This window comes from Lepidothrix coronata, unplaced genomic scaffold, assembly GCF_001604755.1.
Source record: "Lepidothrix coronata isolate B3197 unplaced genomic scaffold, Lepidothrix_coronata-1.0 Scaffold33, whole genome shotgun sequence".
Taxonomy (NCBI): Eukaryota; Metazoa; Chordata; class Aves; order Passeriformes; family Pipridae; genus Lepidothrix; species Lepidothrix coronata.
This window is the reverse complement of record NW_016690213.1, coordinates 1191198-1218254: the sequence shown is the minus strand read 5'-3', so window position 1 is coordinate 1218254 and position 27057 is coordinate 1191198. Positions and strand designations below refer to the sequence as shown.

The 27057-nt window shown below is 38.1% G+C and overlaps 1 protein-coding gene across 2 annotated transcripts in view; it reads right to left on the bottom strand.

Annotated features, from left to right (window-relative positions):
• Positions 1-27057, bottom strand: part of LPGAT1 (lysophosphatidylglycerol acyltransferase 1) — a 66578-nt gene that overhangs the window by 12220 nt on the left and 27301 nt on the right. For both annotated transcript variants that reach the window (XM_017811693.1, XM_017811694.1), the window contains exons 3-6: positions 26384-26502; positions 19863-19958; positions 16570-16843; positions 7784-7910 (exon numbers count right to left, since the gene is read on the bottom strand). In XM_017811693.1, the coding sequence (XP_017667182.1) occupies positions 7784-7910; positions 16570-16843; positions 19863-19958; positions 26384-26502 (616 nt within the window). The remainder of the gene's footprint in view (positions 1-7783; positions 7911-16569; positions 16844-19862; positions 19959-26383; positions 26503-27057) is intronic.

Sequence of the window (27057 nt, the reverse complement as noted above, 5' to 3'; positions counted from 1 at the left end):
AGAATGTGTGTGTGGGCTCAGGACAAAAGTCTAGGGTTACCTGGCTTCATATGCAGCCTCCATGGTAAACTGTAGATACTCTTCACCTCTGCCTTCACTTCTCCCTTACCTCATCAGTAACAACTCTACAACTCAATCACCTAGTTAAGCCTGATATTTTGCCAAGAATGTACCTTCTAGTCTGAAAACATTATCATATGACCTTGCAAGATACCCACTAGAAACAATTGTTGAGCTGCCACTTCAACGGAGTAGCAAAGTAGCACAGGGGACACCAGTATTGTGAGAGACTAATGGAACACAGCACATCACTTTTCTGCTTGAATCCATCCAGGCTCTTGTGGGAATCAATAATAGTGCCATCATACTTGAATCTCTGGATATAAACTCTGTAGCTAAAAAGTTTAAGAAGCAATCACTGTTACACCCAGTTTAAATTAATATTAATAGAGTGGAAAACAACTGGTTTTCCAATAAAGCTAAACTGGCTGCCACAAGTTAGCAATGGTAAGTACTAGTGTATTTAAAAGCATTTTCAAATGTATTTTTAGATTATTCAGTTATTTTTACTGGCAGAACATTCTTACTAATGACTGAGCTAAATTAGAGATTAAATATTAAAAAAAAACAAAATCCTCAAACTCTGGAAAAATGCCCTTTCTGTGCTAGATAAGGCGATGCTAAACACCCCTGTATTTATACTAGACATACTGCTGATATCATCATTCTCTGCCCATCAGATGGCTCAGCTGGCATCTGTGCTTTAAAAGAACACTCTCTTTAAGGAGACTGGGTTCAGGAAACGTAACTGAGCAAGTCTATTGTTACAAAACTCTACACAGATAATCCAAAACAATTGCAGAGAGCCATTTCTCTGACTGGAGCAGAGTCATCCCTGGCCACTGGATGTGACATCTGCCAGGTCTAATGTTAAAAGATGCAGGAAACAGTTTCTTCTTTTCAATGAAATGTGTAAACAGGTGTCAACGTGGTCAGCGCATGAGCATCACCTTGGCTCTACCCCATCTCTGAGTATGCAACATCAGGAACGCCATTAGAAGCAAACAGATTGCTGATCTCCTCAGGAAAATAAAATGTCATCATCACATAGAACTGCCTAGGCCAGAAACAAGGTCAAAGTGTAGGATCTGAAGCTCCTAGAATCTCTTGGGCTCTTGAATCTTTCCAGCTTTTGGACAAAACAAACCTCACATTGCATGACAATAAGAGCATCTTTATTCCCAGTGTGGCAAACAAGGAATTTAATAGCACTGGATAAGATAAATTGACCAGAAAATTCAAGTGGAATGGAAATACCTTCTTTTGTTTCTCATCACAGGAACAGCTGATTCGCTATCATCAGGGGAATTGGGGAAGAGGCTAAAAGCAGTGATACCACAGGCTGCACCCTGAGAAGTTAAAAGTGGTGGTAGAAGTAAAGATGTACTCTGATGAGAATCTGCAGAGCTGTTGCAGTAATGAAGCACTGTCTTCTAGCTGGAGGTTTCCTACCAGCAGCTGAGAGGTGACACCAACTGCAGGACACTGTGGGTAGGTGAGGGATGGTGACTTCCTTATACCACTACACAAATTTCTATCTATGTCCCAAACCAGAACATATGAGAACAAATGACAGTCCAGGAAAGAAGAAAGGATTTTAAAAAACAGGAGATATAACTGCTGAAGACGTGTTGGCATACATACGAAATTGTGGAGAATTAGCTACTGATAAGCCATTTTTCAGAAGATACCAAATAATTTTCAGAAATACAGCATTTTCAAAAACACTTAATCTCTCTTAAGTGGTCCTTATTGGAGAAACAACCTCTGATTCTGTATTTAAATTCTGAAGTTCATAGATACCACTAAGTACTACTACCTGCCTTTTCTCATCTGTCCTACCGTGAATTCAAGTTCTGTATTACCTGCTACTCTTTATAAATCATATTATTACTTGCTGTTTCAATGACTCTAAATAAATTCAGGACAGTGAAGGGTGTTGGTAGATCTCAGGCATGACCAAAAATAAGTCACTTGCGTAAAAAAGTGTATTAAAATATACTGCCAAACGGGATGCCCTTCACAGACACTTCTGCAAAACTCATTCAACAACTACGACGTATTTCATCTTATTTATAGCTCGGAGCCTCGTTTATTTCAATAAATCTGTATCAACGTGGACACAAAAAAAAGAACCTCCTCAGTAGTTGAAAGCTCGTTTCAAGAGCGGCACAGTACAAAAAGTGGTACGAGGAAGAAAGGTGACAGAGCAGTCATTCGCATTACGGCACAAAGGTGGCTGAGTTAGCTGGGAACAGCGAGGCACTTCCACAGGGCACAGACACAGCACCCTCTGCGTCAGAGGTGACTTGGGCTGGCTCTGACGTCGCGGCTGCTACACCACAGTCACCGTCACACAGTGCCAAAGCAGGATGTGGTCATCCGAGGGCATCACTTGGCAGGAAGCTAATGCAAAAAAACCCCAACCCCATGCCATTCCTGAGGGGATGCTGTGCATCAAATAATCTTTGTAACAAGGTTTTTCCAATTTTTAGCTCTTGGGTTTTGGCAACAGAACTGCAGGACGTGGGAAATCCTACTATTGGAGAAACTTGGAGACCAGCTGAGAAACACCAAGTCAATTAGACTAAAGAAGTGCTTGGTGTAAGAAGAAAAGAAATAATCCCCAAACTTAAATCACGGTGAGGAAATGGTGGAGCTGAGAATAGTAGTCAGTACAAGGTCTTGCTACATGGACACCAAACCACTCAGCTTATTTCTGCTAAGTGGAAGCATAAGGAGTCTGAATTTAGGGTCAACACACACCACAAAATGATCCATGCATAAAGCTAAACGATCAGAGAAGAGGAAACAAATCTTTCCAACAGACTTATTACGAGACAGGTCTCATAGTGATGCCTCTAGTTAGAGATGCTTTGCACCTTCAAGCCCTTTTCTTTGGTGCTTACTGCTTTAACAGATGGATTGAAATCTCCCACAAAAATCTCAGAAACATCTGACCTGGAAGAAGTTCATTAGATATTTTCCTTGAGTTGTTTCAGAGAGCAAACCCAGTTTTGCAGCACTTTCCAATAAGTTTTGAGACAAGTCAGTCAGGGCCAAAAAGTCATTCAATAGTTAGATGGGTAAAGTTTTTACACTTTTGTGTTTTGAAGATTCAAACTTGGCAAAAGTTCTTTTTTCTAGGGAAGTTTCTTTTGACATCCTGAGGAAAATCAGGCCACAGCCTAGCCTAATTATGAACTTCCGAAAAACATGGCATTTGTACTGAAAATTGAAGTTTGAAAACCAAGGTTCAACTCATTATCAAAATTGAGCCTTTCGGAAAAAAATATTACTGGATTAAACTGATCCTTATATGCCATTTTCATCAGCTAGAAAACCATCTAAAAATGATAGCATAAGGCTGCTTGCTCTGTTCTCTACACTTCTCTGTTGCTCCCCAGTAGGATGAAAAAGAAATAACCCTGCAGCACAGGCACAGATTATGAGAAAAGGAAATCACTCGATTTGAAAGTCTTTAAAGCAGAAAGAGACAGGTTGTGATCAAGGGCCACAGCAGAAGGGACTGACTGAGACACCAGAACAAAAGCAGCTCCACAATCTCCTCTGCTCCAGTTTGAGTGGGAAGAAAATGTTCCTTTTTTCCCCACTGCTGTCATACATCAATACCTTGCTCTGGACTACTCTAAAAGGGAATAAGCATGTTTAAATTCTGAATTTCCTCTCATACAGTAGAGATGGCATCTTGACAAAACTATTCCTTACTTTTTCCAAAGGGGTGCACTTTTTTTTCCTATAACTTAGTTAAAAGGACAGATGAGAAACCAGTATGCTCTCTTCCCAGTTATTTAAAAATTACCCTTAAAATTTATTTAAAATGTAATTCCCCAAGACATTCTGAATTTCAAATGATGAGCAAATTTTTATTTTTATTGCACCAAATTCAGGAAAAGAGGAGAATAACAACAAGCCAGACATACCCGATATACATTTCATGAAAATTTCAGGGGACATCCTTGTCAAAATGCAGAAAAACAGAAACACATATCTGAAAGCTTCCATCTTTTTAAAGATGACGTCCACTTTACCTCAGGTTTTCCTTTGCTAACTGAGTTTGTTTCAAAGAGTTAAAGAAACTCTTTAACATCAACTTTAGCACCAACTTTACAAGGGCTATCTCAGGGCCAGCATAGCACAAACTTTTTCAGACCTCAGTCATTGATTTAATCCTCACCTACACTGTTAAGGGCAAAGACTAGTTAATACCCAATTGTAACCAAAATTAAAAACTACTGAGGAACCACCTCGAAATAGTGACCTGCAGAACAAGTGCTGGCATTCCCAGCTGACGATCCCACATACTCTAATGGCTCTGTTACACCAATGTTTTGGTCTCCACAAGGAAGATGACCTTAAAGAAGCAGTTTAGGTTTCCTGGTCAAGCTGTACAGTTACACAGATGAAGTGCATCATCCTCCACTCTTGGCTTGACCAGTTCTCAGAGAGAAACACTGTACAGAAACTTCCCAGGACACTTTCCAGCACATTAAAAGGTAGTTCTGCATTTCCAAACAAAAGTGGCAGAGACGAGAGGAAGGAGGTTGACATGACAAGGATCAGGTAGCTGGTCACAAAGTACAGCTGTTGGTTGCACCCACTGCTTAACCAGCACAAAGTGGTTTGGTGTTTTTCCAGAACTGCTCCTGACTGAGATGTGACACAGACACAGGCTCAAGACATCATGGTATTTCTGGACAAGTGAGGACAATACCTAGGAGGCACACGTGCAAAGCTCCTGAGAGACAGTTTTCTACTGCCCATACCTATGTTTTTAAAAACAAGCTCTAAGGAATTGATGTCAGCCCACTAGACTTCCATTTCCCATCTTGCCAATCTTGGAGAAGGTTCAATAAAATGACAGCAGAGCTGTAAGGTTTTCTTTAACACCAGATATACCTCCATGAGAGAATGGTTGTTCCCTACTCTTCCCTATCCACCACTCCCAGTTTCCCAGGCACATACTCAGTCTTCACAGGTTCACAGTGGTACCAACAACTCTGTTCAAATCATCAATACATGATTTGAAGTTGTCAAAAGCCTGAAAGTGCCCAACACATTACAGTACTCTACTAAAAAATAACCCTTAATGAGTAAGATCAGGTGATCTGGGAAAAAATAAAAAAAAAAAATCAGTTGTTGTAATGCCCTGGAGGGAATCCAACAGGAAAATTTCCATATAAGCAAAAGAAGAAGATGATGCAACATGAGTAAATTTATGAACACACGCTGTTCAGTTGCTATCTGCTAATCCTGCCATGGATAAATATAACCTTTACGTAAAACTGAAAAATATTTTTAAAGCCACACAAAAATATCTAAAAATAAATGTTATTGTCAAAAACACTGAAGGTAAAAATTCATTGTATTATTTTCAAACTACAGCTCTAATTCCAGATACATTGAAAGGTCTTAGCATGCTAAGATGCTACACCAAATCTGGAAAAAAAGGATACAAGAGTGGTATGACTTTTCTGGTATAGAATTATTCTGAGTAGTCAAAGAGAAAGGACATGACCATAGTTGCAGATAAAATTAAATACCAATAAATGCAAGGCAATGAACCCTGAGGAAGGAAAAAGCACCAGCAGTTACACATGCACTGCTACAGCCTCTAAGATTAGCTATTATTACCCCGGTAAGTGATCCTGAAATCAGTGTGGGGAATTCAGGATGTCAGTCAACTCACAAACTAGTTATAGCAGAACCAGAAAATGCACAGACAAAAGTAACAACATAATGAGGGAAAGGCTTTTGTGTAAGAAGGAGATTCACTGTGTTGGGAGGAGGGATGGGGACAGCTAAGGCAGGATATGAGCAAGCTCTGTAAAATCACAGAGGGCATAACTGAGGAACAACTCATCCACCACTGGCAGGACATGGGAAACACGATACTCCCACTGAAGGCATCAGGAGGAGAACTTCACATGATCAAAAAGGAGATGGTCCTGGTTGCCACCCTCACAGTCAGTACTGTGAAGCTGTGTCATGTACAAGTCTGAGTAGGTCAAAAGGAGTACTGGAGGCCAGGCCCATCAGCACCACCAAAAGGGTGCTCCAGAGGCAAGGTCTGCTTAGAACAGGTTACAGCCCCCGCGTGTCCACCTGCAGAAGGACGGGACAGCGGACAGGACGGCACACAGGTGGCCTTCCCACGCCTGTGCTGCTACTGCCCACTGTCAGGGCCAGGGCACTTTGTTAAATGCATCTTTACCAATTCCTACCCTGCATCCAACTAAAGCCCGTGCAGTTGAGAGGGTACCTGCCTAAAGAATCACCAGGACTGGAAAGTTAGCCAAAGCTCCAGTTAAAACCAAGACACCCTGTTCTCATTTCAGAGGTATCACACCCTGCACTTGGCCTTCAGAGGATGCTGCTGCATGAGTTTCCATTTGGGGCATACTTCATATGTTTTTACAAGGTCAACCAAAACAACTAGAGGCTATTAAAAAAAAAAATAAAATAATCAAATAGAGAGGCTTGGTCCATCTAAACCAGTGATTTAAACCGTCTGGAAGAAAACAACAAACCTACATGCAACAATAAATTTCTGATATTTTTCTTAGAATTTCAGTACTACAAGAATTTTAACATTCAAATTCACTCTATGGAAGGTTGCACCATATTTATGCTTGTGCTCAGAAATAGGTTTGAATATATATTTAGAAGTAGGAAGTTAATTCAAGTTAAGATAACTTTCTCTTGTTTTTAAAGCAAGTACTCTTGGAAATATTCTTTAGTAGAATTCTAAGTACATCTAACTTGCAATTATCCTAGAGATCTGAGAGAGTACTAAGGTGACCTGAATAAAACATAATGGATAAAATGATATCTTATATAAATTAGGGTGTAAGTATGTTCACCTTCAGAAAAACTTGGAAGGCAGCTTTCTATAAAAAGTAAGGACAGATTTAAACACGGCTGTGGAAAGAAGCTCCAGTGAGCAGCCTGCACTCTGCATCACACAACACTGACACAACAGTGATGCTGCAGAAGGGCATTCCCACTTAAAACTGCAACCCAGGGGATCCACACTAGGATATTTGACAGCTTACTGTAAAAGTCTAAAAGCTCCCCAAAACAACAAAAGGGAATAAGACAGAATAATATAATTTTGGGATAAAATGTAACAACTTATTTATTATGGTAAAAGTGTTAAAATACTTCTGGATATTTCAGACTTGCAATTAACTGCAAACCAAAAGTTAAATGTAACTTTCCTCTCCCTCAGTTTAGGTCTTGAGACAAAAAACTAATGATGAGAAAAGTTTTAATAATCTCCCATTCTAGGTGTTAATGAGCATTGCTACTTTTTACAGAGTGTTGCTCTGCTCAGGAGTATGGTTTGAGTGAAAAAACTGATATTTCTTTGTCAGAAAGTTAAATATAATTATCTCATAGGAAACTTATTTATTCAACAACTGGGATTTTTAATGTGTTGTCATTATTAGAAAATAAAATAAAAAAAAAAATCAAGTTGGGTTTATCAGCACCTTAATGTTACAATGGAAAAAAATGACCTAGCCTTCAAATATACTCCCCATGACTGTGTTTAGATGAGCTGCCCACCTGTGTGAGACACATTAAAAAAAACTCTCATTGCTATTGATTTCCCATATCCTGAAACATGATGCTACTAATTTGTGAATACTTGCTTCTTAATATTTGAGTTCAATGTAAGAGTAGAAGGTTTATTTCCTACCTGTAATGTACATGTGTGACTGTTGGTTGTCGATAGCCAAGAATCCAAGTTTGGATGTCTATAGGTTCACCTTTGGGATACGCGATAGTTGTATCTATCACCCACTGGAGGCCTTTTGCTTTGCTCTCTAGGAACGAAAAGAAATGGGGTATTAAAGGTAATCAGAAAGTGCATGTCACTTATTTGAGAGTTATTCAATTTTTATATTACTTTATGAGGTATGAGGCACAAATAAAATAAGACCTTCAAAAATCAAATTCAGATTTCACTAAAGAGCACAGAAATACTCTTAGAAACTCCAGTCAGACCTAGATTTTACTTTCATGGTTATTTCTCTTGTTCCTACACACTGTAGTACACAAAATAGAACAAGTACTATAGTGTATGAGTACAGTCATGTGATATGCTGGTCCCAAAGTTAGGTGCTTCCCACCCTTCACCAGAAAAGAAAATTCCAAAATAAACATTCAAGCCTCTTGGTCTGCACTTCAAGCACCTTTACACCTGGGCCTTTGTAAAACTCGCACTTGCAGCTCACCGATGGAGCAACAGCTGTGCAGATCCCTCAAAGGTTCTTAAAAATCTGAGTTACGGCACAAAGACAAAATCACCACTTTGTGTATTCAGGATAAGAAAGCAAGGAATAGAAGATGGTCAGTTTTCAAAATGGAGAGGATACTGCACCCACAAGATCCCAGGAAAGCCTGATACCAGTACATGCTCATATGCTGCTCAACATATTTAGAAACTGAAAAAAGGATCAAAGGAGGTGAAAATATTTGTTATGAAGATTATTCAGGAGAGTCAAATTTAAATCTGAATATAGGTTACTACCAGCAATAGTTCAGGTCATGTATCAACCTAGCCACTACACCTCTCTGGCATGTCTTCAATCCACAGGTTTGCAAAGAGGGAGAGCAGCAGATCTGTAAAGCAAACCAGGAAAGAGGGGCACATTGCCAAGATGACGCTTTGAGTTTAGCTTGTCAATTTTTATATCTATTCTGGAGCTGCCTTGTATTTGAGGTCATTGTATGTTCAGACTGGTATAGTAATGCTCACTTAATCACACTTGATACATTAGTATAGCAATATGCTTACATCATACCCAGCAGTGTCTTCAAGCATTCAAAAAGCTGACTATCAAAAACAGCCACCCACTGGCAAAAGCACATAAGAAGTGATTAGCTTTTAGTACAAAGTACAATACTCTTCAAGCCTGCAGCTGAGATAGCTATGAAACAACTATAAGAGAGGCTGACAAGAACACTGTCAGCATGAAGAAAATGTACAGAGATTGACTGTTCACCATCTTTCTCAATATGAGAACAGACGTATTCAAAATTAAGCCGAAAGGAAAAGTTTTCAAAGCAAACAGAGAAACCATTTTTTCTGCAGCTGAGAATAAAACTGTGGGGAATCCCTTGTTAAAGGATGTCAAGACTTGGATTCAAGAGGGAATTGAACAAGTACATGGAAGAAATCCACTGGAGGGTTAACTAACCAGGCAGAAACTCCTATCTGGCTTGGGAAACCTATCACACAAGAGACAGTCAGAAGCTAGGAGAATATGTGGGAGAAGTATGATGCATGTTTGCTGTGTTCACACTCTTCCTCTGAAATCCACTTGAAGCCATGGACGAGATGTTGGGCTAGACAGATTCTTGGTCTTGCCCAGAGTCACCACTCTAATTTTACAGAAGATCTATGACGAAATCTGCAACACACAGTCCGAGTAGCACTCAAAAAGCCACCCTTATTAATTTCAACTAGAATGCACATGCAAGGACTGACTTACAAGTTTCTACCTGCATTTAATTTAATTTAATTTGCATTTAATTTAATTAAGTGTGAAAAGACAATTACAGCAATACTGTCACATGTATCTATCAATTATTTTAACAAGCAGCTGGTGTTTTCATGGTGTCTACTCATCAATGGAGTGGTACTGCTTTGTTACAAATGCACATGTACTACTTGAGTCAGGCTAGACAGCATTTCCTAAAATTTAGGTTATGAGTTACCAGCAGCATGCAACATGCCATTCAAAAATTTGACCAAGGGCAAGCTACACAGGTCAAGCTGAGACATTCAGTGCTACCTTCTGGAAATACAGTATTTTAAAACTCTGACAGACACGTGAAATGAGAACACAAGGTCCCATTAGAGGCTCCAGGCTTGCCAGCATCATGACAGAGTGCTTGTCAAGTCTCTCTTAAGCAAAGCACTAACTAGAGAATCCTTCATTTTAAAAGTAGCAATGAATCAGAGAAAAGCCAATATGAAATTAAAAGTAAATCCACAGAAGTATTCATTTAGAAATAGATTTCATAACAAAGTAATTCAATTTATTATTTTCCCAGATGTAAAGCAAGAATGGATAAAGACAAGTAAATTGTCTGAGTAAGCAACAAAGATCGTTAACTGCAATTAAAAAGTGCCAGATGAAATGAGCACATTATCTTATTATTTACAGTAAAGTGTTTTAAAATAATTTATTAAATATTTAGCTTGTACTTAAAGCTGTTCTTTCAGTGGATAATGGTTTGAACTTCATTATGGGAAGACTCCTGTAGTCCTCTGCTGTGCTGATTTCCTACCTTCTGCTTTTGTGGAGCAGAGCTGCTGCAAAGGATTCCTCAGACCAGCTCCAAACTTACCTCCAACCCCTTTCAGGGCAGAGTGGGGAGAAAAAACTCTGACAGCCCAGGAACCCCAGGTTAGAAAAAAAAATAAAATTTCTGAAGGTAACATCAGCCTCTACAGATCCTTCTCTAGAGCAAGCAGGTCTTAATGCAGCTACCTCCACGTGCTATCAAATCACAGTCACAAGCCTATTTGTGCATGCTCTGGTTTAAAATAAGCTTTACATAATCATCCAAGATCTCAGACTGCCAAAAAAACTTAAGTCACGAAGGATTTAAGAAAATTAATTTTGAAGTAAACCTTGATGTCCTTTTGGAGGGGTTATACTATGTTGCACCCTCTTCATGAGCAAATTTATTTTAAAGCCAGGAAGCTCTAACAGATGTTGAAACTGAAAAAGAAACAGACAAGTGCACAAGACACAAAGGGGTAGGACCTTAATATCTCCAAGGATGCTGCTTTCAGGCCTAAGCAGACCTTTGAACAAGAATAAACCCTATTACATTTTAAACAGAGCACATTAACAGGAGCTCAAAACAGAAAAATTGCTGCATTACTTAGTATGGTGTGAATCTCAGGTCTGGCATTTGCAGCTGAGAAAACAGGGAGCTGTGTATACCTGCTCAAGAACTCCCTCTGCCAAGCTTCTAGTACTTGCTGAAAGATTGAGCAGCCTGGCTGCTGAAAAAACTGCTGCAGAGGCCATATATAAGCTGATCTCTCCAAGCACTAGTTCTTCTTCTGTGGTGTCAGTCTGCTTTGCCACTGGTGGAGGTGCTTTGCACAGGTAGAGGCCTTTGATTTCTCAAAATGCTTCAAAATGTTAACAGTCTGTTTCTCTTTAAATAGCACATAAATGTTCAAAACAGGCCCACAAGCACTTGTCCTATATAATTGCATCCAAACCATATAGTAATAATGTACACCTTAGTATGAATGGTACAAACTTGCCTTATGAGTGCTAAGACAAGACTGAACAATCACATGTAACAGTAGCTTTCTGGCCTAGATGAAAAAAAAAAAAGAAAAAAAATTAAAAATAAAATTTAAACAGTTTCCTAACTTGTTTGGGTTTTGGTTTACTTTGTTGTGTTTGGTTTTGCTTTTTTTTTAAATCACCAGCAGAGGCAAGTCTTCAAAGCTATTTTCTTCTTTATTTTTGTTCTAGCTGTGGGTTCAGTGATATTAAGTTGCCCAAATTTACTTAACGAGCAACTTATCATCAGCATCTTTAAGACATTCAGTGATCTGTCATCCTCTATGATCCTCTCAGGGCAGATACTTGACTGTCTACTATCACAAATTTATTGTGGTTCAGAGTTTCTTTTCATTCTCTCTATGTCCTCCCTGGGGTTACTACTCCTTGGGGTCAACTAATGCTAAAAAATGGATTAGAGCATGTGCAGAACTCCTCAAACCCGCCAGCAGACTGTCAGTGTTTCCCACTGAGAAAAAGAGCAAGTTATAAAGATGTATTTCAGCAGGAAACTTTGCCTTCAGCTGAGCTCTAGATGGTGCGACACTGTCAGACTGAATGCAGAGTGGAAAAGGATGTACCAGCCAGGCGTGAACTTGAGGACTGCAGCCTGCACTTGAAGAACAAAATATTTACTACCACTCACTATTATTCAGGTGTGGTTTCCTGAACACTTGCATCACCCTGAATGCAGCCAAAAGAGGCTGTTGCCTCTCCCTGCAGAGCAATCCATTCTTGTAACTTGTCCCTCGTTCCCTACTTGTCCTTGTGTGATCAGCTGGATCACTGACCTCAGAATTAACTTTTTTCTCCAAAGATTAACTCTCAGACTGAATATCTTACTCATCATTCCAAGATCTTGCCGTAACAAATCACCTGGAACAAAACAAGAAGCTCTTTTTCCAGGGCAGAAAAAAATAAAAAAGCTTTACATGTTATTCAAATCATACTCCTCATACAACAGCAAATCAAAAAGTTTGATTTAAAAAAAAAAAAAATCAATTATCAAATTCAGTGTCCAGCTCTGCAGAAGGGCAAATAGAATTCCTCTGACAAAAAGCATCAGAACTGAATGTACTCTGCTGTATTTGAAATCAGTAAGATAAGATTTCAATATGGCTCTAATCAAGCTCATAGCAACTTGTTATCAGACAAAAAATGGCTGCATGGTAAAATAAAACAAGTTTTAAAAAACCATACTAGAGCAAGATTGATCAAAAATTAGCTCCAGAATGTTTATCTTTGAAGAAGAATTTCTCCAGACTCCTTTGAATTGCCAGCTGTTTGACATTTAGGACATTTTGCTACTTCTAAAGCTCAGGAGATTACTTCTTATCAACTGAAGAAACACTGTATTTGCAACCATGTAAGGGACTAAGTGTTCTGCTAAACAAAAACCAAAACAAAAACCAAAAAACCAAAAAACCCAAACCCAAACCATAAAATACCCCTGCAAACACACATATTGGTTCCTACAGGGCTAAGGTGAGGATGGCCTATATAGGGTTAAGGTGATGATGGGTATTCAATAAGTATTTTTATGCTGCCCATATTTCTATACTGCACTAACATCATCTTCTGGAGTGTGAACAGTGCTTTGTTTGGGTGGCACTGCACATCTGCCCAGAGGGATGCTCTCATCAGACACCACAGAACTACCTTATACTCTCTTTTCAGGGACAGACATTACTTAGCTACATTCTTTGGACTATTTACCTTCAAATGTGTCACACCTTCAAGTGATAGTACTACCTTTCCTATGTTTTCCCATCCTTCTATTTATTTAGGAATAAAATTATATAATTTCATTAAATTAAACAAGAGTTTCAAAAGGCAGCAAAAGCAACAACTGTTCTAGTTGTTTAATTTAGAATTTACTAGTAAAAAGTCAGAATTCACCCCGATGAAGACTAGTACTTGGGACTTTAAATATGAATGAAAACTGTTAGGAGGAGGAAATTAAGATAAAGGCTGCTTGCCTTGGAAATGCCAATGACAGAGAACTGATCAGTTAAAGTATAAGAATAATCAAATAGTAGCTCAGGAACATTCATTCTTCCTCCAACCTTACAGAGGAGGAATCCGCTAATAAACTGTGGCAAATTTATAACCAGTACAAAAATAAATTGAAAAGGGGATTGGATATTAAGAATACTAGTAGCATAATTAGACTTATGAATTTTTGGGGAGGTTACTGAACCTCACACTTCTGAACATAAACCCACCTCTACCAAAGGGATGACATAAATCAGATTAAAGACCATATAGAAGGACAGATGATGTAACACTGAGCTACAATTAGCCCAATTCTTGAACTGCTACTTGAAGGCCACAATTTCAGTGAAATGTGACAAACAAAAGCCAGCTGGGATGAGGAGCTGGGGTGTGACATGATCAAACAACTGTATCTGACTTGGTTTGTGCCACATACGGTGCAGCATAACAGTATATTAAGAATGAATCACCTTTTATTACAGTTGCTTTTGTCATCTTTTCTTCCTTCACCCAGTATTATACTCAATTTCAGCTCAGAAAGTAGAATGGTATAAAAGCTGCAAGGATCATTTAAAATGAATTAAGTACTAATAAAATGACAACAGTCAAGAACACCACAACTGTGTACCATGACTCATCATAACACAGCTACCCAGGAAACTCCACAGGAAGGAAACATAATTTTTGATGAGGAGTTACTCTAATCTATAAATCAATTTAACTAAAATCAGGTGGGAGAGGAATGTGAATTCCCATGAGTATCAATAAAGCTTGGTGGGAACAAAAAGACAGAGAGAATAACAAATAATGGAGAAGAAAGCTTATTATAGTAATCTGAATAATTTGGTAACCCAGGACACCAGGAGCACTGTTAAGTAAGCCAGAATAGAGCAGAAAAAGAAGTGGTGCAGAGGAAAAATGTTTTCAACAAACCATGAAGTTCAAGTGCCATGTTACTGACAAAGAACCCTTTTCCCAAGCAAGGCAACACAGTAACAAAAATGCACAAAAAGTTTATATAGTCATTATGGAATTCACTGGCAAAACCCTGACTGTATACACCACATCTAGCTCCAGCACCCACAACTCAACAACGGTAACCTGAAGAGGATGCAAGCTTGATTTCACTGAGCTGGGTTTTTCATGTGATTAAAAAAAAAAGGGAAAGAAAAGAGATTAAAAGTAAAGATGATCAATAACTTGTTAGGCTTCTAACTTTAAAACACAACCCTATTAATTTATACAATTGTATTTCATTGAACTGTACAAACATTTTCTGATGTGGCAAGAGAACAGTAAAAGCGTTTGAAGGGCAGAAGATTAGAGGAAGAATGTTTTATACAAGATACAAACCAAGAATTAACATTTCAGACATCTCTGAAAGGGAAGTTTTACAATGCTAGAAACATTTTTGTGACCTTAAAAGAAGAAAGGACAAAATACCTCAGTGTCATTACCTATCAAACATTACTTTTTCCTTGCATATAAAATTTACTTTCATTTTTCTTTTTCATCCTTTTTAGTATGTTTTCAAGCCCATTACTATGAGAAAATGACAGCTAAAACCACACATTTCGTTCCTATTTTGTCCACTTATATTTTCTTCTGTCTTATAAATAGGATGAACAGACATGGTTCCATTTTATTTCTGAGATAATTTCTTTATTTTAGTATCCAGTTAGGTCAACTACTATCAAGTGCTCATTTCTCTGGAGTCTGAATCATGCTACTCAAAAAAAAAAAAAAAAAAAAGCCAGGTTTGATGGTCAGCTATGTTGATAGCAATCTAAGAGTAGGAAAACATAAAATTGGTATTTGACAAGTGCTTTTGGTCTCCTTCCAGAACCAGAAGGTTTGTAATTCATTTGGGGAACTTCTTACTTTTCATACCTTTTTGCCTTTGAGATGGGAAGAAATAGAACAGGCCAAACTTTTCTCCTCAAAAAACTTTTTAACAAGGACTGGGGTATTCAGTTTCTCTCTTTTAAACCTAAAATGTTTAATGACAACAGCTTTTTCAGCCTTTCTTTTCTGAATATTGCCTGACAGGAAATAGTCTGATGCATTCCACAGCTTCATTTTAAATCCTACCTTCACTCCTGCAAGAACATCATCTCAATTTATTTCCTATGTTGACAAGAATAACTTAAAAATTAAAAATCTGGAAGCAATTTCTGTACAAGAGTTCTTGCTAACCCTGAAATTTGAACTTCAGACAGAAAAAACCCCCAAAGTCCTCTGCATATGTGGCTTCATTAGTATGGATCTTTGTTTCAAATCACTAAACAATTATCAGAATTTGGCTATGGAAACACCAACACCACTCATCAGTAAGAAACTACCACAACCCCCCAATCCATTGTTTCTATAATAAGTAACAGAAATCCACAACTAAGTTAAGATCTAACCCTGGTCTTGAACGTGCCAAGAAATTAATTTTAAAAATTGAGAGACTAGAAGCACCAAGTCCCATAACTACAGGCATTATTTATATCCCAGCTATACCCTCCTCTAGCCCAGGCACCCCAGAACAATAATGCTGCAGGAATATCCTTATTCCCTCCTAACTCTTCTGACATAAGACAGCCAAAACAATCCTTCAAATCTAGTACTCAGTGACTTAACTCCAGTAACAATAGGGACAGTTAACATAAAGATCTGTAGAGAAGAGAATAACTTGAACTTCATAGAAAATAGTTCAAGAGGAGGAGTAGAGTATACAGCACTGGACGCAAAGAAACTTTTAAAGCCAGGAATAAAAATATTAACATAGTATATTCCAGAAATACTTTTACTATCATTCCATACTATCACAAAGCAGTGCAAACCATCAATCTTGCTGAAAGGAGCAGCTCATCTTCTTGCTCACTCTGGGGACCTATTCCAGTATCTGCTTTACCCATCATGTGAACCAAGCCACGCATTCACGCAGCCACACCACAGAATAAATCAAATTAAAAGTAAAATTTCATTCCTTCTTTTTTTGTCTCAAGGTCACAAATAAAGTTAGCAGAACTAAAAGTAAATATGAAAACATTTATATAAAATACAATGGTCCATTCTGAATGTATTTGACGTTTGAAGAGACCAATTCAACGCAATGTTTTTCTTAACTCGAACCTTTGACATTCGATTTGCTTTTTACCCAGAAGAGTGAAGTGGTCTTTACCTTTTATCACAGCATCTCCACCAGCTGGAGTTCCATTTTCTTGTGGTGCTACAAGTGTTTTCAGAATTACTTGTGTTGCCCCAAGTCTTGGCAGGGTAACATGTTTAAGAAATGGCAAATTGTTTTTCTTGGCAAATGCCTGGCTTGTTTCTCTCCTTTTCCTAAGAAAGCCACCCTCTGGAAATAAAACAATCCATTTCCGATTGCGGCTCCTGTAATATTTTTCTAGATGATCCTTGAGTAACACAAGCTGCTGGTCACGGTGTGTTCTTCCCTATAAAGACAAAACATTATCTAAATAAAATGAATGCTTAAAAGTAATAACACCAGACATATTGTCTCTAAGATTTCTCTCTTTTCATAGAAACAAACAAGCCCTTAAGACAATAAAAAACAATGTTCTCCTTCGAGCACATCCTGGTGGCCAAACTAATGCCACTTTACAGAAAGGCTGACAAAAAGCCCCTGAAATTGAAGATGAAGCTCCTGATTTGATGACTTCTCTGCAAGAGTGACATCCAGAATGTATGTGGGACCTTCACTTACGTATTTACAGAATTCCCTCATTGTTACTGGGCCCAGAGCTGAATTTGCTAAACTGAATTCTATAACACAGTCTAGGGGTCAAGCTATGAGTTTGAGGTCTATGTTTAATCAGTAATTTCTGCAAGCCAAACAGTGTCTCTGCTTACACTGTCTCCCATGCACCTCTCCCGTCCACCATCCCGCACCAGAATTGCAGAGGTACCACAGACAGACCAGGCCTCAGCTCGGTTATCACGGCAGGACCACAGATTTCACTCACATCTGCACTGCTTGAACGACTCATCCATTTCTCCTCTTTGACCTATTAGCACAACTTTGTCACTTAAGACAGTAAGTACATTTCTTAATTACTGCAGAAATATCTTCAGTAACAATCTTTTCTCTTCCCATCTCTGCACACAGCAAGAGCAAGCTACCCAATTTTTCAGAGGAATCTGTTTACATTAATTATCATTTCAGAGTGCTCCGAAGCGACTTTGTCAAATCACTCAAAAGACACAAGAGCCCAAAGAAAGCTCTCCTCAGCAGAGGCGACTTTAATTCTCTGCAATGTCAACAAAACTGACACAAACCTTGCACTCTGTGGTGGTTGGTTGAGCTTTTTTGGCAGAGGAAGGAAGAAGGAAAAAAAGGGGTTGAGTGAAAGGCAACAAGAAACAATATTTTACTGAAGATGAGTTTTGTGAAAGTGTTTCTCCTCGATTTAAGTCTCACTTCCAACTTACCTCATGAGAGGGAAGTAAAAAGCTCTGCCTGCTCATATTAATGCAATTAAAGAGCAATATAAAAGTTCCTCAGTTAAACCAGTCCTTTCTCATCAGACCACAGGACTCCAGGACAGCATAACAGTCAAGAAAAGAGCAGTGAACAATAAACTTTTCACATTAGATACTAGAACTCTCCAAAACCTAAAAAAACCTAACAAATATGACTGGTGAACAAACTGTGGTTTAGCAAATACCCTGAGCTTTAAGATGCTGCTGCAATAGAGGAAAGTTTACTGGAATAGTTGAATGTTTAAAAGCAACCGTATTTAGTGGAACACTGAGGAGCCCTGGAAGATAAAAAGCAGTTAATACACTCTCCAGAAAGAAGAGGAAGTAATTCATACAGAAGTAAAAGCAGCTCCTCAACACAACCAATTCTTGAAGACCATGGCTAGCTGATCATCATCACAAGGAACAGGCTCAGCCATCTTTCCTTTATAGGAAAGAAGACAGGTAGTAGCAGGCTGCTGACAAACTCTTTAGAATGCCATGTGCTTTCGTACCACCAATATGGCAAGTTACCAACAGTCTCGGGAGAAAACACTACTCAACTTCCAGTCGACCTCAGAGGGATTCCTAAAACTGCCATTGGCTCTGGTCATGAAAATAAGGCTACTGTACATTTTTAACAAACAGGATGCACTGCACCATGATCAAATTACAATATTTTATAGGGAAAAAACCAAAGTATTTGCTCATCCAAATATTACTAGGGCCTTTCTAGAGCTAGGCAAAGGACCATTACTTCCTCACCTAAAGCGTTTTTGCTATACCCAAAGGCTAACTAAAAGCCAAGAAACATTTTATTTTCAACCGGTTTATATTTAGAGTCATGATGACGTAATTTCATTTCTGATGTTGCATATGTGAGCCACTTCACAAAAATAAAGAAAAGCCTTAGATTTTGCCACTCAGTAATGGTTTGGGTTTGTGACTGGAATTGCAACACTACATTCAGAAGTTACAACTACAAGCTGACAGCCGTGTGTACCTCAAAATGTGCATCTTGTGAATTCTAACTACTGAAACAGATTTACACAGTGTCACATCCTGTTCCTTTCCGTATTCTCACAGTATACAGTTGTATACCTCTAGAGACCTTTGTTTTATCATCTAATTTTGCCTGAGGTTTTCTAGCCATGCCTCTAGTCTGCCTACAGCTTTGATTAAGTATTTCTTTACTTCATTCTGAGAAAATTAGCTCCTCCTACTCTGCAAAGTGATAATTCATTAATTCTCTCTGGCTGCCCATACATTTTATGTCCAGACAAATAAAAATAAGGAGAGGAAAAAACATGTATGCTAGATACAACAGTTCACATGACTGCAGCAGGTTCATGCTTATTATTATCCATCTAAGTTTCTACTTTTAGATCACAGGCTACCAAACAACGAAAAACCCCACCCAGACTGTATGAAAAAATCTGAGGCTTTCACTCAATAATTCCCTTGCTGAGTTCAACAGACATTCTTTCCTGATGCTCAAAAAATAACTAACCTTAAAAAATAAATTAATTACTATTTATGCAGGTCCATCACCACCTTGAACTGGTCCATTACCATGTCACCACCAAAAGGGACAGTCCTGCCTTTCCTTATTTGAAACTGACAGTCAGAACATGGACTTAACCAGACTCTTTGCACGGCTTCAAGATCCCTAAGGAAAGACAAGAGGTGACGACAACAACAGGTGCTCAGAAACATAGAGACAAAAAGTACTGTCCATGTATTTTCCTCGAACACCACTCTCATAATAGGCTCCCATCACAACTGGATTCCATAAACATTTGTGTCCAAGCGAATAATGAAGTTAGCTTGGAAAATAAAGCAGTTTCAGAACTAAGACCTCTCCAAATACAAACTTCAAAGCATAGTTATTTCATCCTGCAAACCATCCAGGCGCTAATAAGTAAGTCCCATAACACCACAATGTTCCAAATATAAGGATAAATCAGAGCACTATTATGTGTTTCCATTTACCTGTCTTATAAAGAAGTCTCCGTGGATTAGAGACACAATGCCAAAGTTTGTATACTTAAAAATATGATCCATCAGCCACATCATCTGACGGACAACCTGAAAAGTAAAAAAAAAAAAAAAAAAGTTTAGTAAATATCAATTGCAGAGAATTACACCTATTCTGGTCACATTCTTGTCACTCTTGCAACAGCAATAAAACTAGCAAATATATAGAATAAAGTCCTTTATGTTCCAAAGTATAGAGCAACACAGGTGCTACACTTCTTCCTCAAGAGAAGGATTAAATAACTGCCTTTTTGTAATATAATACAGAGTTCTACAACATTAGCCATATGCTAGTTATTTCTACTCTACCTTTTCACACAGGTAGTGTAATGCTTCTTATTGACACACTACCACAATTTTAAGCCAGTTGCAAGCTACAACCATTTTCAATGTTTGTTAAAGTACACAAAACAATACAATTGTATTTGAAACCTCCAACTGTTTTACATCTACCACACAGGCAAGTTTCCTTACGTTATTTTGCACTTGGCAATTTTGGGGATAAGGTCATGCTGTTCTCACGCTTCCGATGTGCATATGCTCCATATGCTCTCAGACTCTGAACAGCAGCATTCACTAAGACCTTTGTACAGCCCACATGCCATTAGCAATGTCTCTCATGGTAGAGCAGCCACATGCATCCCTGAGAATTTAATTACATCCTATTCCTTGTCTCAGCCAAGGAGCACGGTGAGAAGGCAAAAACAAAGGCCGAACCACTAGATTCACTTATACCATTACTTCTTGCAGGACAGCAAAGGCAGATTCTTTACCTGCTCAATCCTTCGAGATTTAAAATACAATAATTACTCCCAGTGAAGTAAGTAACAGAAGGGAAAAGCCCTCTCACAAGGTCTTTCCCTTCTATTGCTCCTACATGCAGATTTTGAGAGGGGTAGGAATTAGGTCTCCTAAATTGGAAAATCCAGTGTCTCTTACACACTCTCAGTCACGGACTAGGCCAGCTGCCTTTACTCTTCCCTATGTTGCGAGGCCACACCAAGACTGACTGAAGTTAAGTGACACCTAAAGTCATGTAACACAGTACTCTTCCATTTATCATCATTAAAAAAAATAATATGAAGAACCGCGACATTTCTCTGGTAGTCAGATGATCATCCAGGCACCTTCTGTTTTGCATCTTTCAGTTGCCTACAACACATACTTTCAAGCAAAGACAGAAAGAAAGTAGACTAAGAAATAAAGATTTCCTCTAGAAAAACCAATGTATTATTTATATATTAGTCAATTACATCTACTACTTGAGTGTACTCTCCAAACACCCAGAGGCTTGCACAGTAACTGAAATACTCAGACTCCACATCCATGCCTTCAAAGTATTTCTAAGCAAATAGTTTGACACAGTGAGCTTTTACTTGTTTCCACATCTTCATATGTCTACATGGAATTTGTAGAAAGAAGCAGATCACACTTTATGCAGGAATTCTGTTTTGTAAAAGCAGCTCTATAATTTGCAATTTCTATCTAGAATTGCATGTATTGTTAAGTCTTTCTTCCAGAGAAATCTAATTATCTCTTTGAGTGTTCTCATTACCTATTCTCACTTTTGACCACAGAAGTTATAAGTGAATTGTGCGTTATATATCTGGAGAAAGGTAACTGTCACATAGCCCATTTCTCGTACTTATCTGTAAAAAACTGAAGTCAGATGTTCAGCAAAGTGAAGTTTTTACACACGTGTAAAAACATACCTGTCATAGAACCTGTAAGACACATTATAGCCTCAGACATAAAATGATGCCCCAGCAAAATCTGAAAGTCACATTTAGAAGCCGTCTAGCCTCACCTAAGAGCACATGAAGATGATCTTAACTTTTGTTTTAATGCTACCAAGTACCAGATCCTGAATGCAAAAGCACCCATTTCTGGACCCTCTAGCATATGCGGAAATCACAGAGAGAAAAGGACAGCTCTCAAAGATATGAAAGGTTCTGCTTTGGAAACAAGCATTCATCTCTTCTCCGTGACATGCTAGTATGCCAATGCTTCCTGTATGCCAATGTTATTCCTTAGTAGATGGTATTCCTATGGTATTCCTGTACATCCAAAGGAACAAAGGCACACTATGTATTCGTGAGTGACAAAAGAAAAATTGTTTCCTAGATACAATCCCCCACTGGAGACTAATATTGGGGAAATGGTTTATCCTACAGCTATCTCCAGGCCTGCAGAAAATAAAAGGCAAGATCTTAAAGCAACAATTCTTCTCTGCAGATATTCACATTCTTTCCATTTCAGTAAATTAAAATGCCTTAGGGAGGGGAAAAAAAGAAAGAAAAGGTGTACCCTAAGGACAAGAGTTAAAAAAAGGGATCACTGAGAGGTGTTACTGCTCTTCAAGGCACTACAGTGAGTTTATGCCCACGCATCAGCCCAACGGTGACAGGCTGGTGTAGGGAACCATATCCTTGGATAAAAACACCACCAACGTTTCACTAATTACGATTTAGCCTGCAGCAGTACTCAGGTCTGTCAGTGTTCATCTACTACTTTGGTATTTTGACAACTGTTGTTCTATTATATCAAGCAGAAGTTACACCAACATAATCTATTTTACTGGAGGAGATAAGCAAGCTTAGTTATCTGCTTCTCTGAAAGAAAACGTCTTTTGAGGAGTCAACACTGGTTCCTAGATGTTCTATGAAAATCCTGGAGGAGGAACTCTTGCCCAGCAATGCCAGGGCTTCTCCCCTACCATACCACTTTTTATTGTCTTTTTCTTTAGATGATGGTAGGTTTACCCTGAAAGTTGATCATTGCTCTTCAGAATCTGAAGTCCAACTCACCACATTTTAGGTGACACAGTGCTTCTAACTAGCATCCCTGGACTTCCTCAGTCTTTCTGAGAAGGAATGACATGATTGTGTCACAGATAAATGTCACATGTAAGTTATAATTTAAGACAAAACATACAGGCAGTTTGCTGTGTGTGGGCTACAAAGAGAAAAACTCCAGAATCCAGTGATAATAAATCTGCCTATAAGCCTTGACAGTAAGAAGTACAAAGAGGAAATATTTTTATTTATGAACTCTAAGACACGAAATCAAAAAGGAGTTCAAAGAATAGGACACAATTATCTCGTTTGCAATCAAAAGGCAAACTAGATTAATGGATATTCATCCTGTTCTGTCACCAAGGGCAGAATAGAGGACACTGCAAGATACTGGTGGTGACTATTCTATTTAGTATCCTCAGGAATGAAACAACGCTTATCAGATGAGTCTCTTATCACTTGCATTTTCAAGGAGGTTTAAGCAAAGACATTCAGAAGTGTTTTGAACACAGATTCATAGTTGTTTACGGATATGAAGAATTTTTGGATGTCATTTAAGGTCCTTTTTCTTTCATCCTTCCTGCTTAAATAAGTTCAGAAAGTAGAAAAAGCTTTTACCAATTACAGGAAAAAATCTAGGTGCCTTCTATTCACAGACTCACTTTCATTTCCCTCTACACAGATTTCATAACGAAACAACCTGGATAGACTGACTTTCATCTTTCAAGCACCTCTCACTTAACAATGAAACCTGGGAATGCATGTCTTGAAATCTGCACTCAAACAGCTGCAAGCTCTACTTTTTTGTCTCCACTGCACCCTTCCTAGCACTGCTTTCTGTTCCAAATAAGAAAAAAAAAGCCTCATTTATCAGTCCTAACCCAGTCAGAAAGCAGTAATACCAGCATTTCAACCTAATTCTTTTTGTTAAACACATAACCTTTAATGTTTATGAGACCACAACTAACTTACTAAATTTGTTTTAACACTTATTTTCACAAAGAAATTGGAACAATTTCCTGAACTGTATAAAAAGTGTCATTAGTTCACTTCTGGTTCACCTGAAACCTTACTGTGTGGCTTGTCTTGTGGTAGCCTGTATTAACTAAACAAAACCAGTCCAATCCTTTCACTAAAATTCTAACTTTTAGCTAAAAGTTCCACTTCCCTAATAAGAGATCCTGGGTTTTTACTCACATAAGTGAATCTGAAAGACTAGATACATTTTAGCACGTGTATTTTAGCTTACTTCTTAGAAAGATTAAATTTGCTTAAAACAGATAGCCTGCACTATCATTTGCATGTAACATTTTATAAAACATTAGAAAAAAATACCATCATAGTTCTCGACATGATCCTTAGGAAACACTGTCAAGCTGCAAGACTGTTTCAGTCCTCAATACCCAGAAAAAACACAGAACTTTAAATCTAACGCTTCTGATGTCTTAAATTAACTTTTTTTTTTTTAAAAGCAGCATAAACAGTAAGCAGATTATATCTGTTTTCAGCCTGTATTGACTGGCAAAAGCAAGCAAAAGAAATTTTGGACTGCCACGGGAGGAAGATGTGCTTATGTCTGCCACTGCAGAATCACTGCCGAGAGGCCACTTTTGCTAAGCTGTTGTACTTGTTAGTATGCCCCTCTGTGTGAAATGAAAGTGAGCCTTTCACCTCTGAAAATGCTTTGAGACCTAAAAAGTGTTGTCTGAGTGGTAAAGTATTTAGGAACTAGTGCAGCTTAACTCTTCTAAATAAAAGAAAAATAATTGTTGAAAATTACTATCTTGCTACTAACAGATGAGTATCAAGCTTGTGAAAGACTCCACGTTAAGTTTAAACTGGATTTCAAGAAAACCGATTAATTTAAGCAGTTGCAATACTGCGTACCACTTCCTTTTGGACAGGGAGGTTTATTTTCACACACACCCCCAGTACTTTCACAGGCACTAAGACAAGACAATTCTCTTCTGTTCAGAAACACGAAGCAAGCAATTTAAAACCATCTGATTTAGCAAGTTCTAGCAAGGATAAACTATCCTAATCTTCCTCATTACTTTTAGCCACTTGTACTAGTCATGCTATATTCTAAGCATGCATTGAAGCTCATACTGTTTTATTTCTTTATTAACTAAAACCATTAAAGCTATACCAGGCTCTGGACATGTACATTCCAAGAGCAGTGTTTACAACTATTTAAGGGAAAACCAGTGATTTGAAGGATGTTTTGCTTTTCTAAACACAAAACTAGTAGTTTGCATTGTGAACATTATTGTGATCTCAACGCCTTGCCCCATTTTTAACATGTATTACATTCAGTGAAACTTACTCTGTCTTGACTGAAACTTAAGCTATGGAGTCAACCAGGATAAATTTGACTTAGATTTATATATACAACCTAGAGTACACACATGAGTTAATAAAGCTCTATGATATTTGAAACACCTTGGACATGAATTGTCAAGATCATACGCAACCACATACCCACAGGACTACACCCTTACAGTGATATCTTTATGACAAGATTGTCCTATGCATAATTTTGATTCAAGGGAATTAAAGAGTTTATTCTGTCATTCTACTCATTTGGGTACAGTATAGAATACCATATAAACCAAACTTCCTCAATTCCAAAAGAAATGAAAGCAATTAAAAGTACTTTTAAAACAGCCTGCTCTAGGCTATAGTAGAAAGAAAGGAGTCTTTGCTCCATCCTGAGTAACATTTTCATAGTTTCTTTGTTGACTTCGGTTTTTTGGAGTTTTTTTTTAAATCTGTTGTCATATGTAAGATCTCTAAAACTTCCTGAAAACAGTAAATCACTGATCAAGATACAATATATACATAATCTATATTATATGTGCTCAGAAAAATAGTGTCAGTTACAAGTCGTGCAGATGCAACAAAAAGTTGTTTCCTTGTTTCTCCACTGTATGGGTGCAAGAAAGAAAACACTAAGATACAGCTGATGCATTTTTTCAGCTTGCCAGGTATGTTTCCTCCTTTAGTAGCCTAATCATACACAATCCCCTTCTTCCTGATTTATACGTAAATTTTGTTTCCTGTTAAATCCTATACTCTAGTTTCCACTCCTTAGACATGACTTTTCTCAACAGCAAAGCATGAAACCATTTACATTAGTTGCACTTCTCACCAAGAAATGCTTAAGAGCTTGTCAAGTAAGAGCTCAAGCAATTCTAGATTTAGCTAGCTAGCTTAGTTTTGGGATGCCCTCACTGCTACCAAAATCCCATACACAACTTGCTTCTAACTTTGAGAAAAAATCCATGCTGAAATGAAGTCATAACCAAGAAGGTAGACCTGTGTTGTGTTGAGGAAAGTTGGCATGAGTTGCACAAAGGCATGAGGTGAGAAGAAAAAGCCAAGTACGTGATTACCTGTCAGGAGATCTGCTTCCCTCTATGTTAACCTAGACTGGATGCACGGTGACTCAGCTCATATTTGACCTTCTCCAAAAACAACGTTTATGGTCTAAGACCTGATCCAAGCCACTGGCTGTCACATTAGACCAAATCTAAACAAAAAGCTTCCTATTCAGGGCCTTCAGATTATTTGGTGGATTAACACCCCCAAGTCAGCCATCAGTACTGCACACAGATGAAGCATTCCCAAGGGAACAGACTGCACACACAGAAGCTCTCCCATGCCCCAGTTGTAGCCTACCGTGCCTTTATCCTGAAGGCACATCATCAGAGTGCAGACGTCACCCGTTGCTTGATGGTTCACCAGCACCATGGCTTCATCTTCTGATACTGCTTTAACATCATCACCCCATTCCACTACTATTAAAAATAAAAAAAAAATAAAAAAGGTAAATTTTACAATGAGCACAGGGAAATTTTACTATCAACAAAACAATAAAAAAGACCCCACACCCAGACAATTATAATAAAAAACCTACATGCTACATGTCAATTTAAATTGGCACATAGCATCAGGTAGGAATATTAGCAAGACCATTTTTCCAAGCAGGGGGGTGTCCAGCTTAGTTTTAAATTGCATGCGCAGAATAAGAACAAAACAAAAATACTCTATCAGAACATGTGCATGGAGATTGATCTTTTTGTGTCATCACACCATTCTATATTTAGGGTCTCAAAATTACATAAGCTTTTGACCCAGCTTTCATATTCATCTATCTCACCTCATTAGATGTAAAAAAAAAAAAAAAAGAATTTTTTGTTGAAAGTGGGTTTTGTTGGCTGTTAGCTTTAGGTTTTTTTTTTTAACTTAGCAAATTTGTTTCATTTCTACACTTACTATTGTTATTCAGCTCCAGTAAAAGCAAAACAAAAAAATCCGTAGTTGGGTCATTAGGTTTAAAATGCTACATTAAA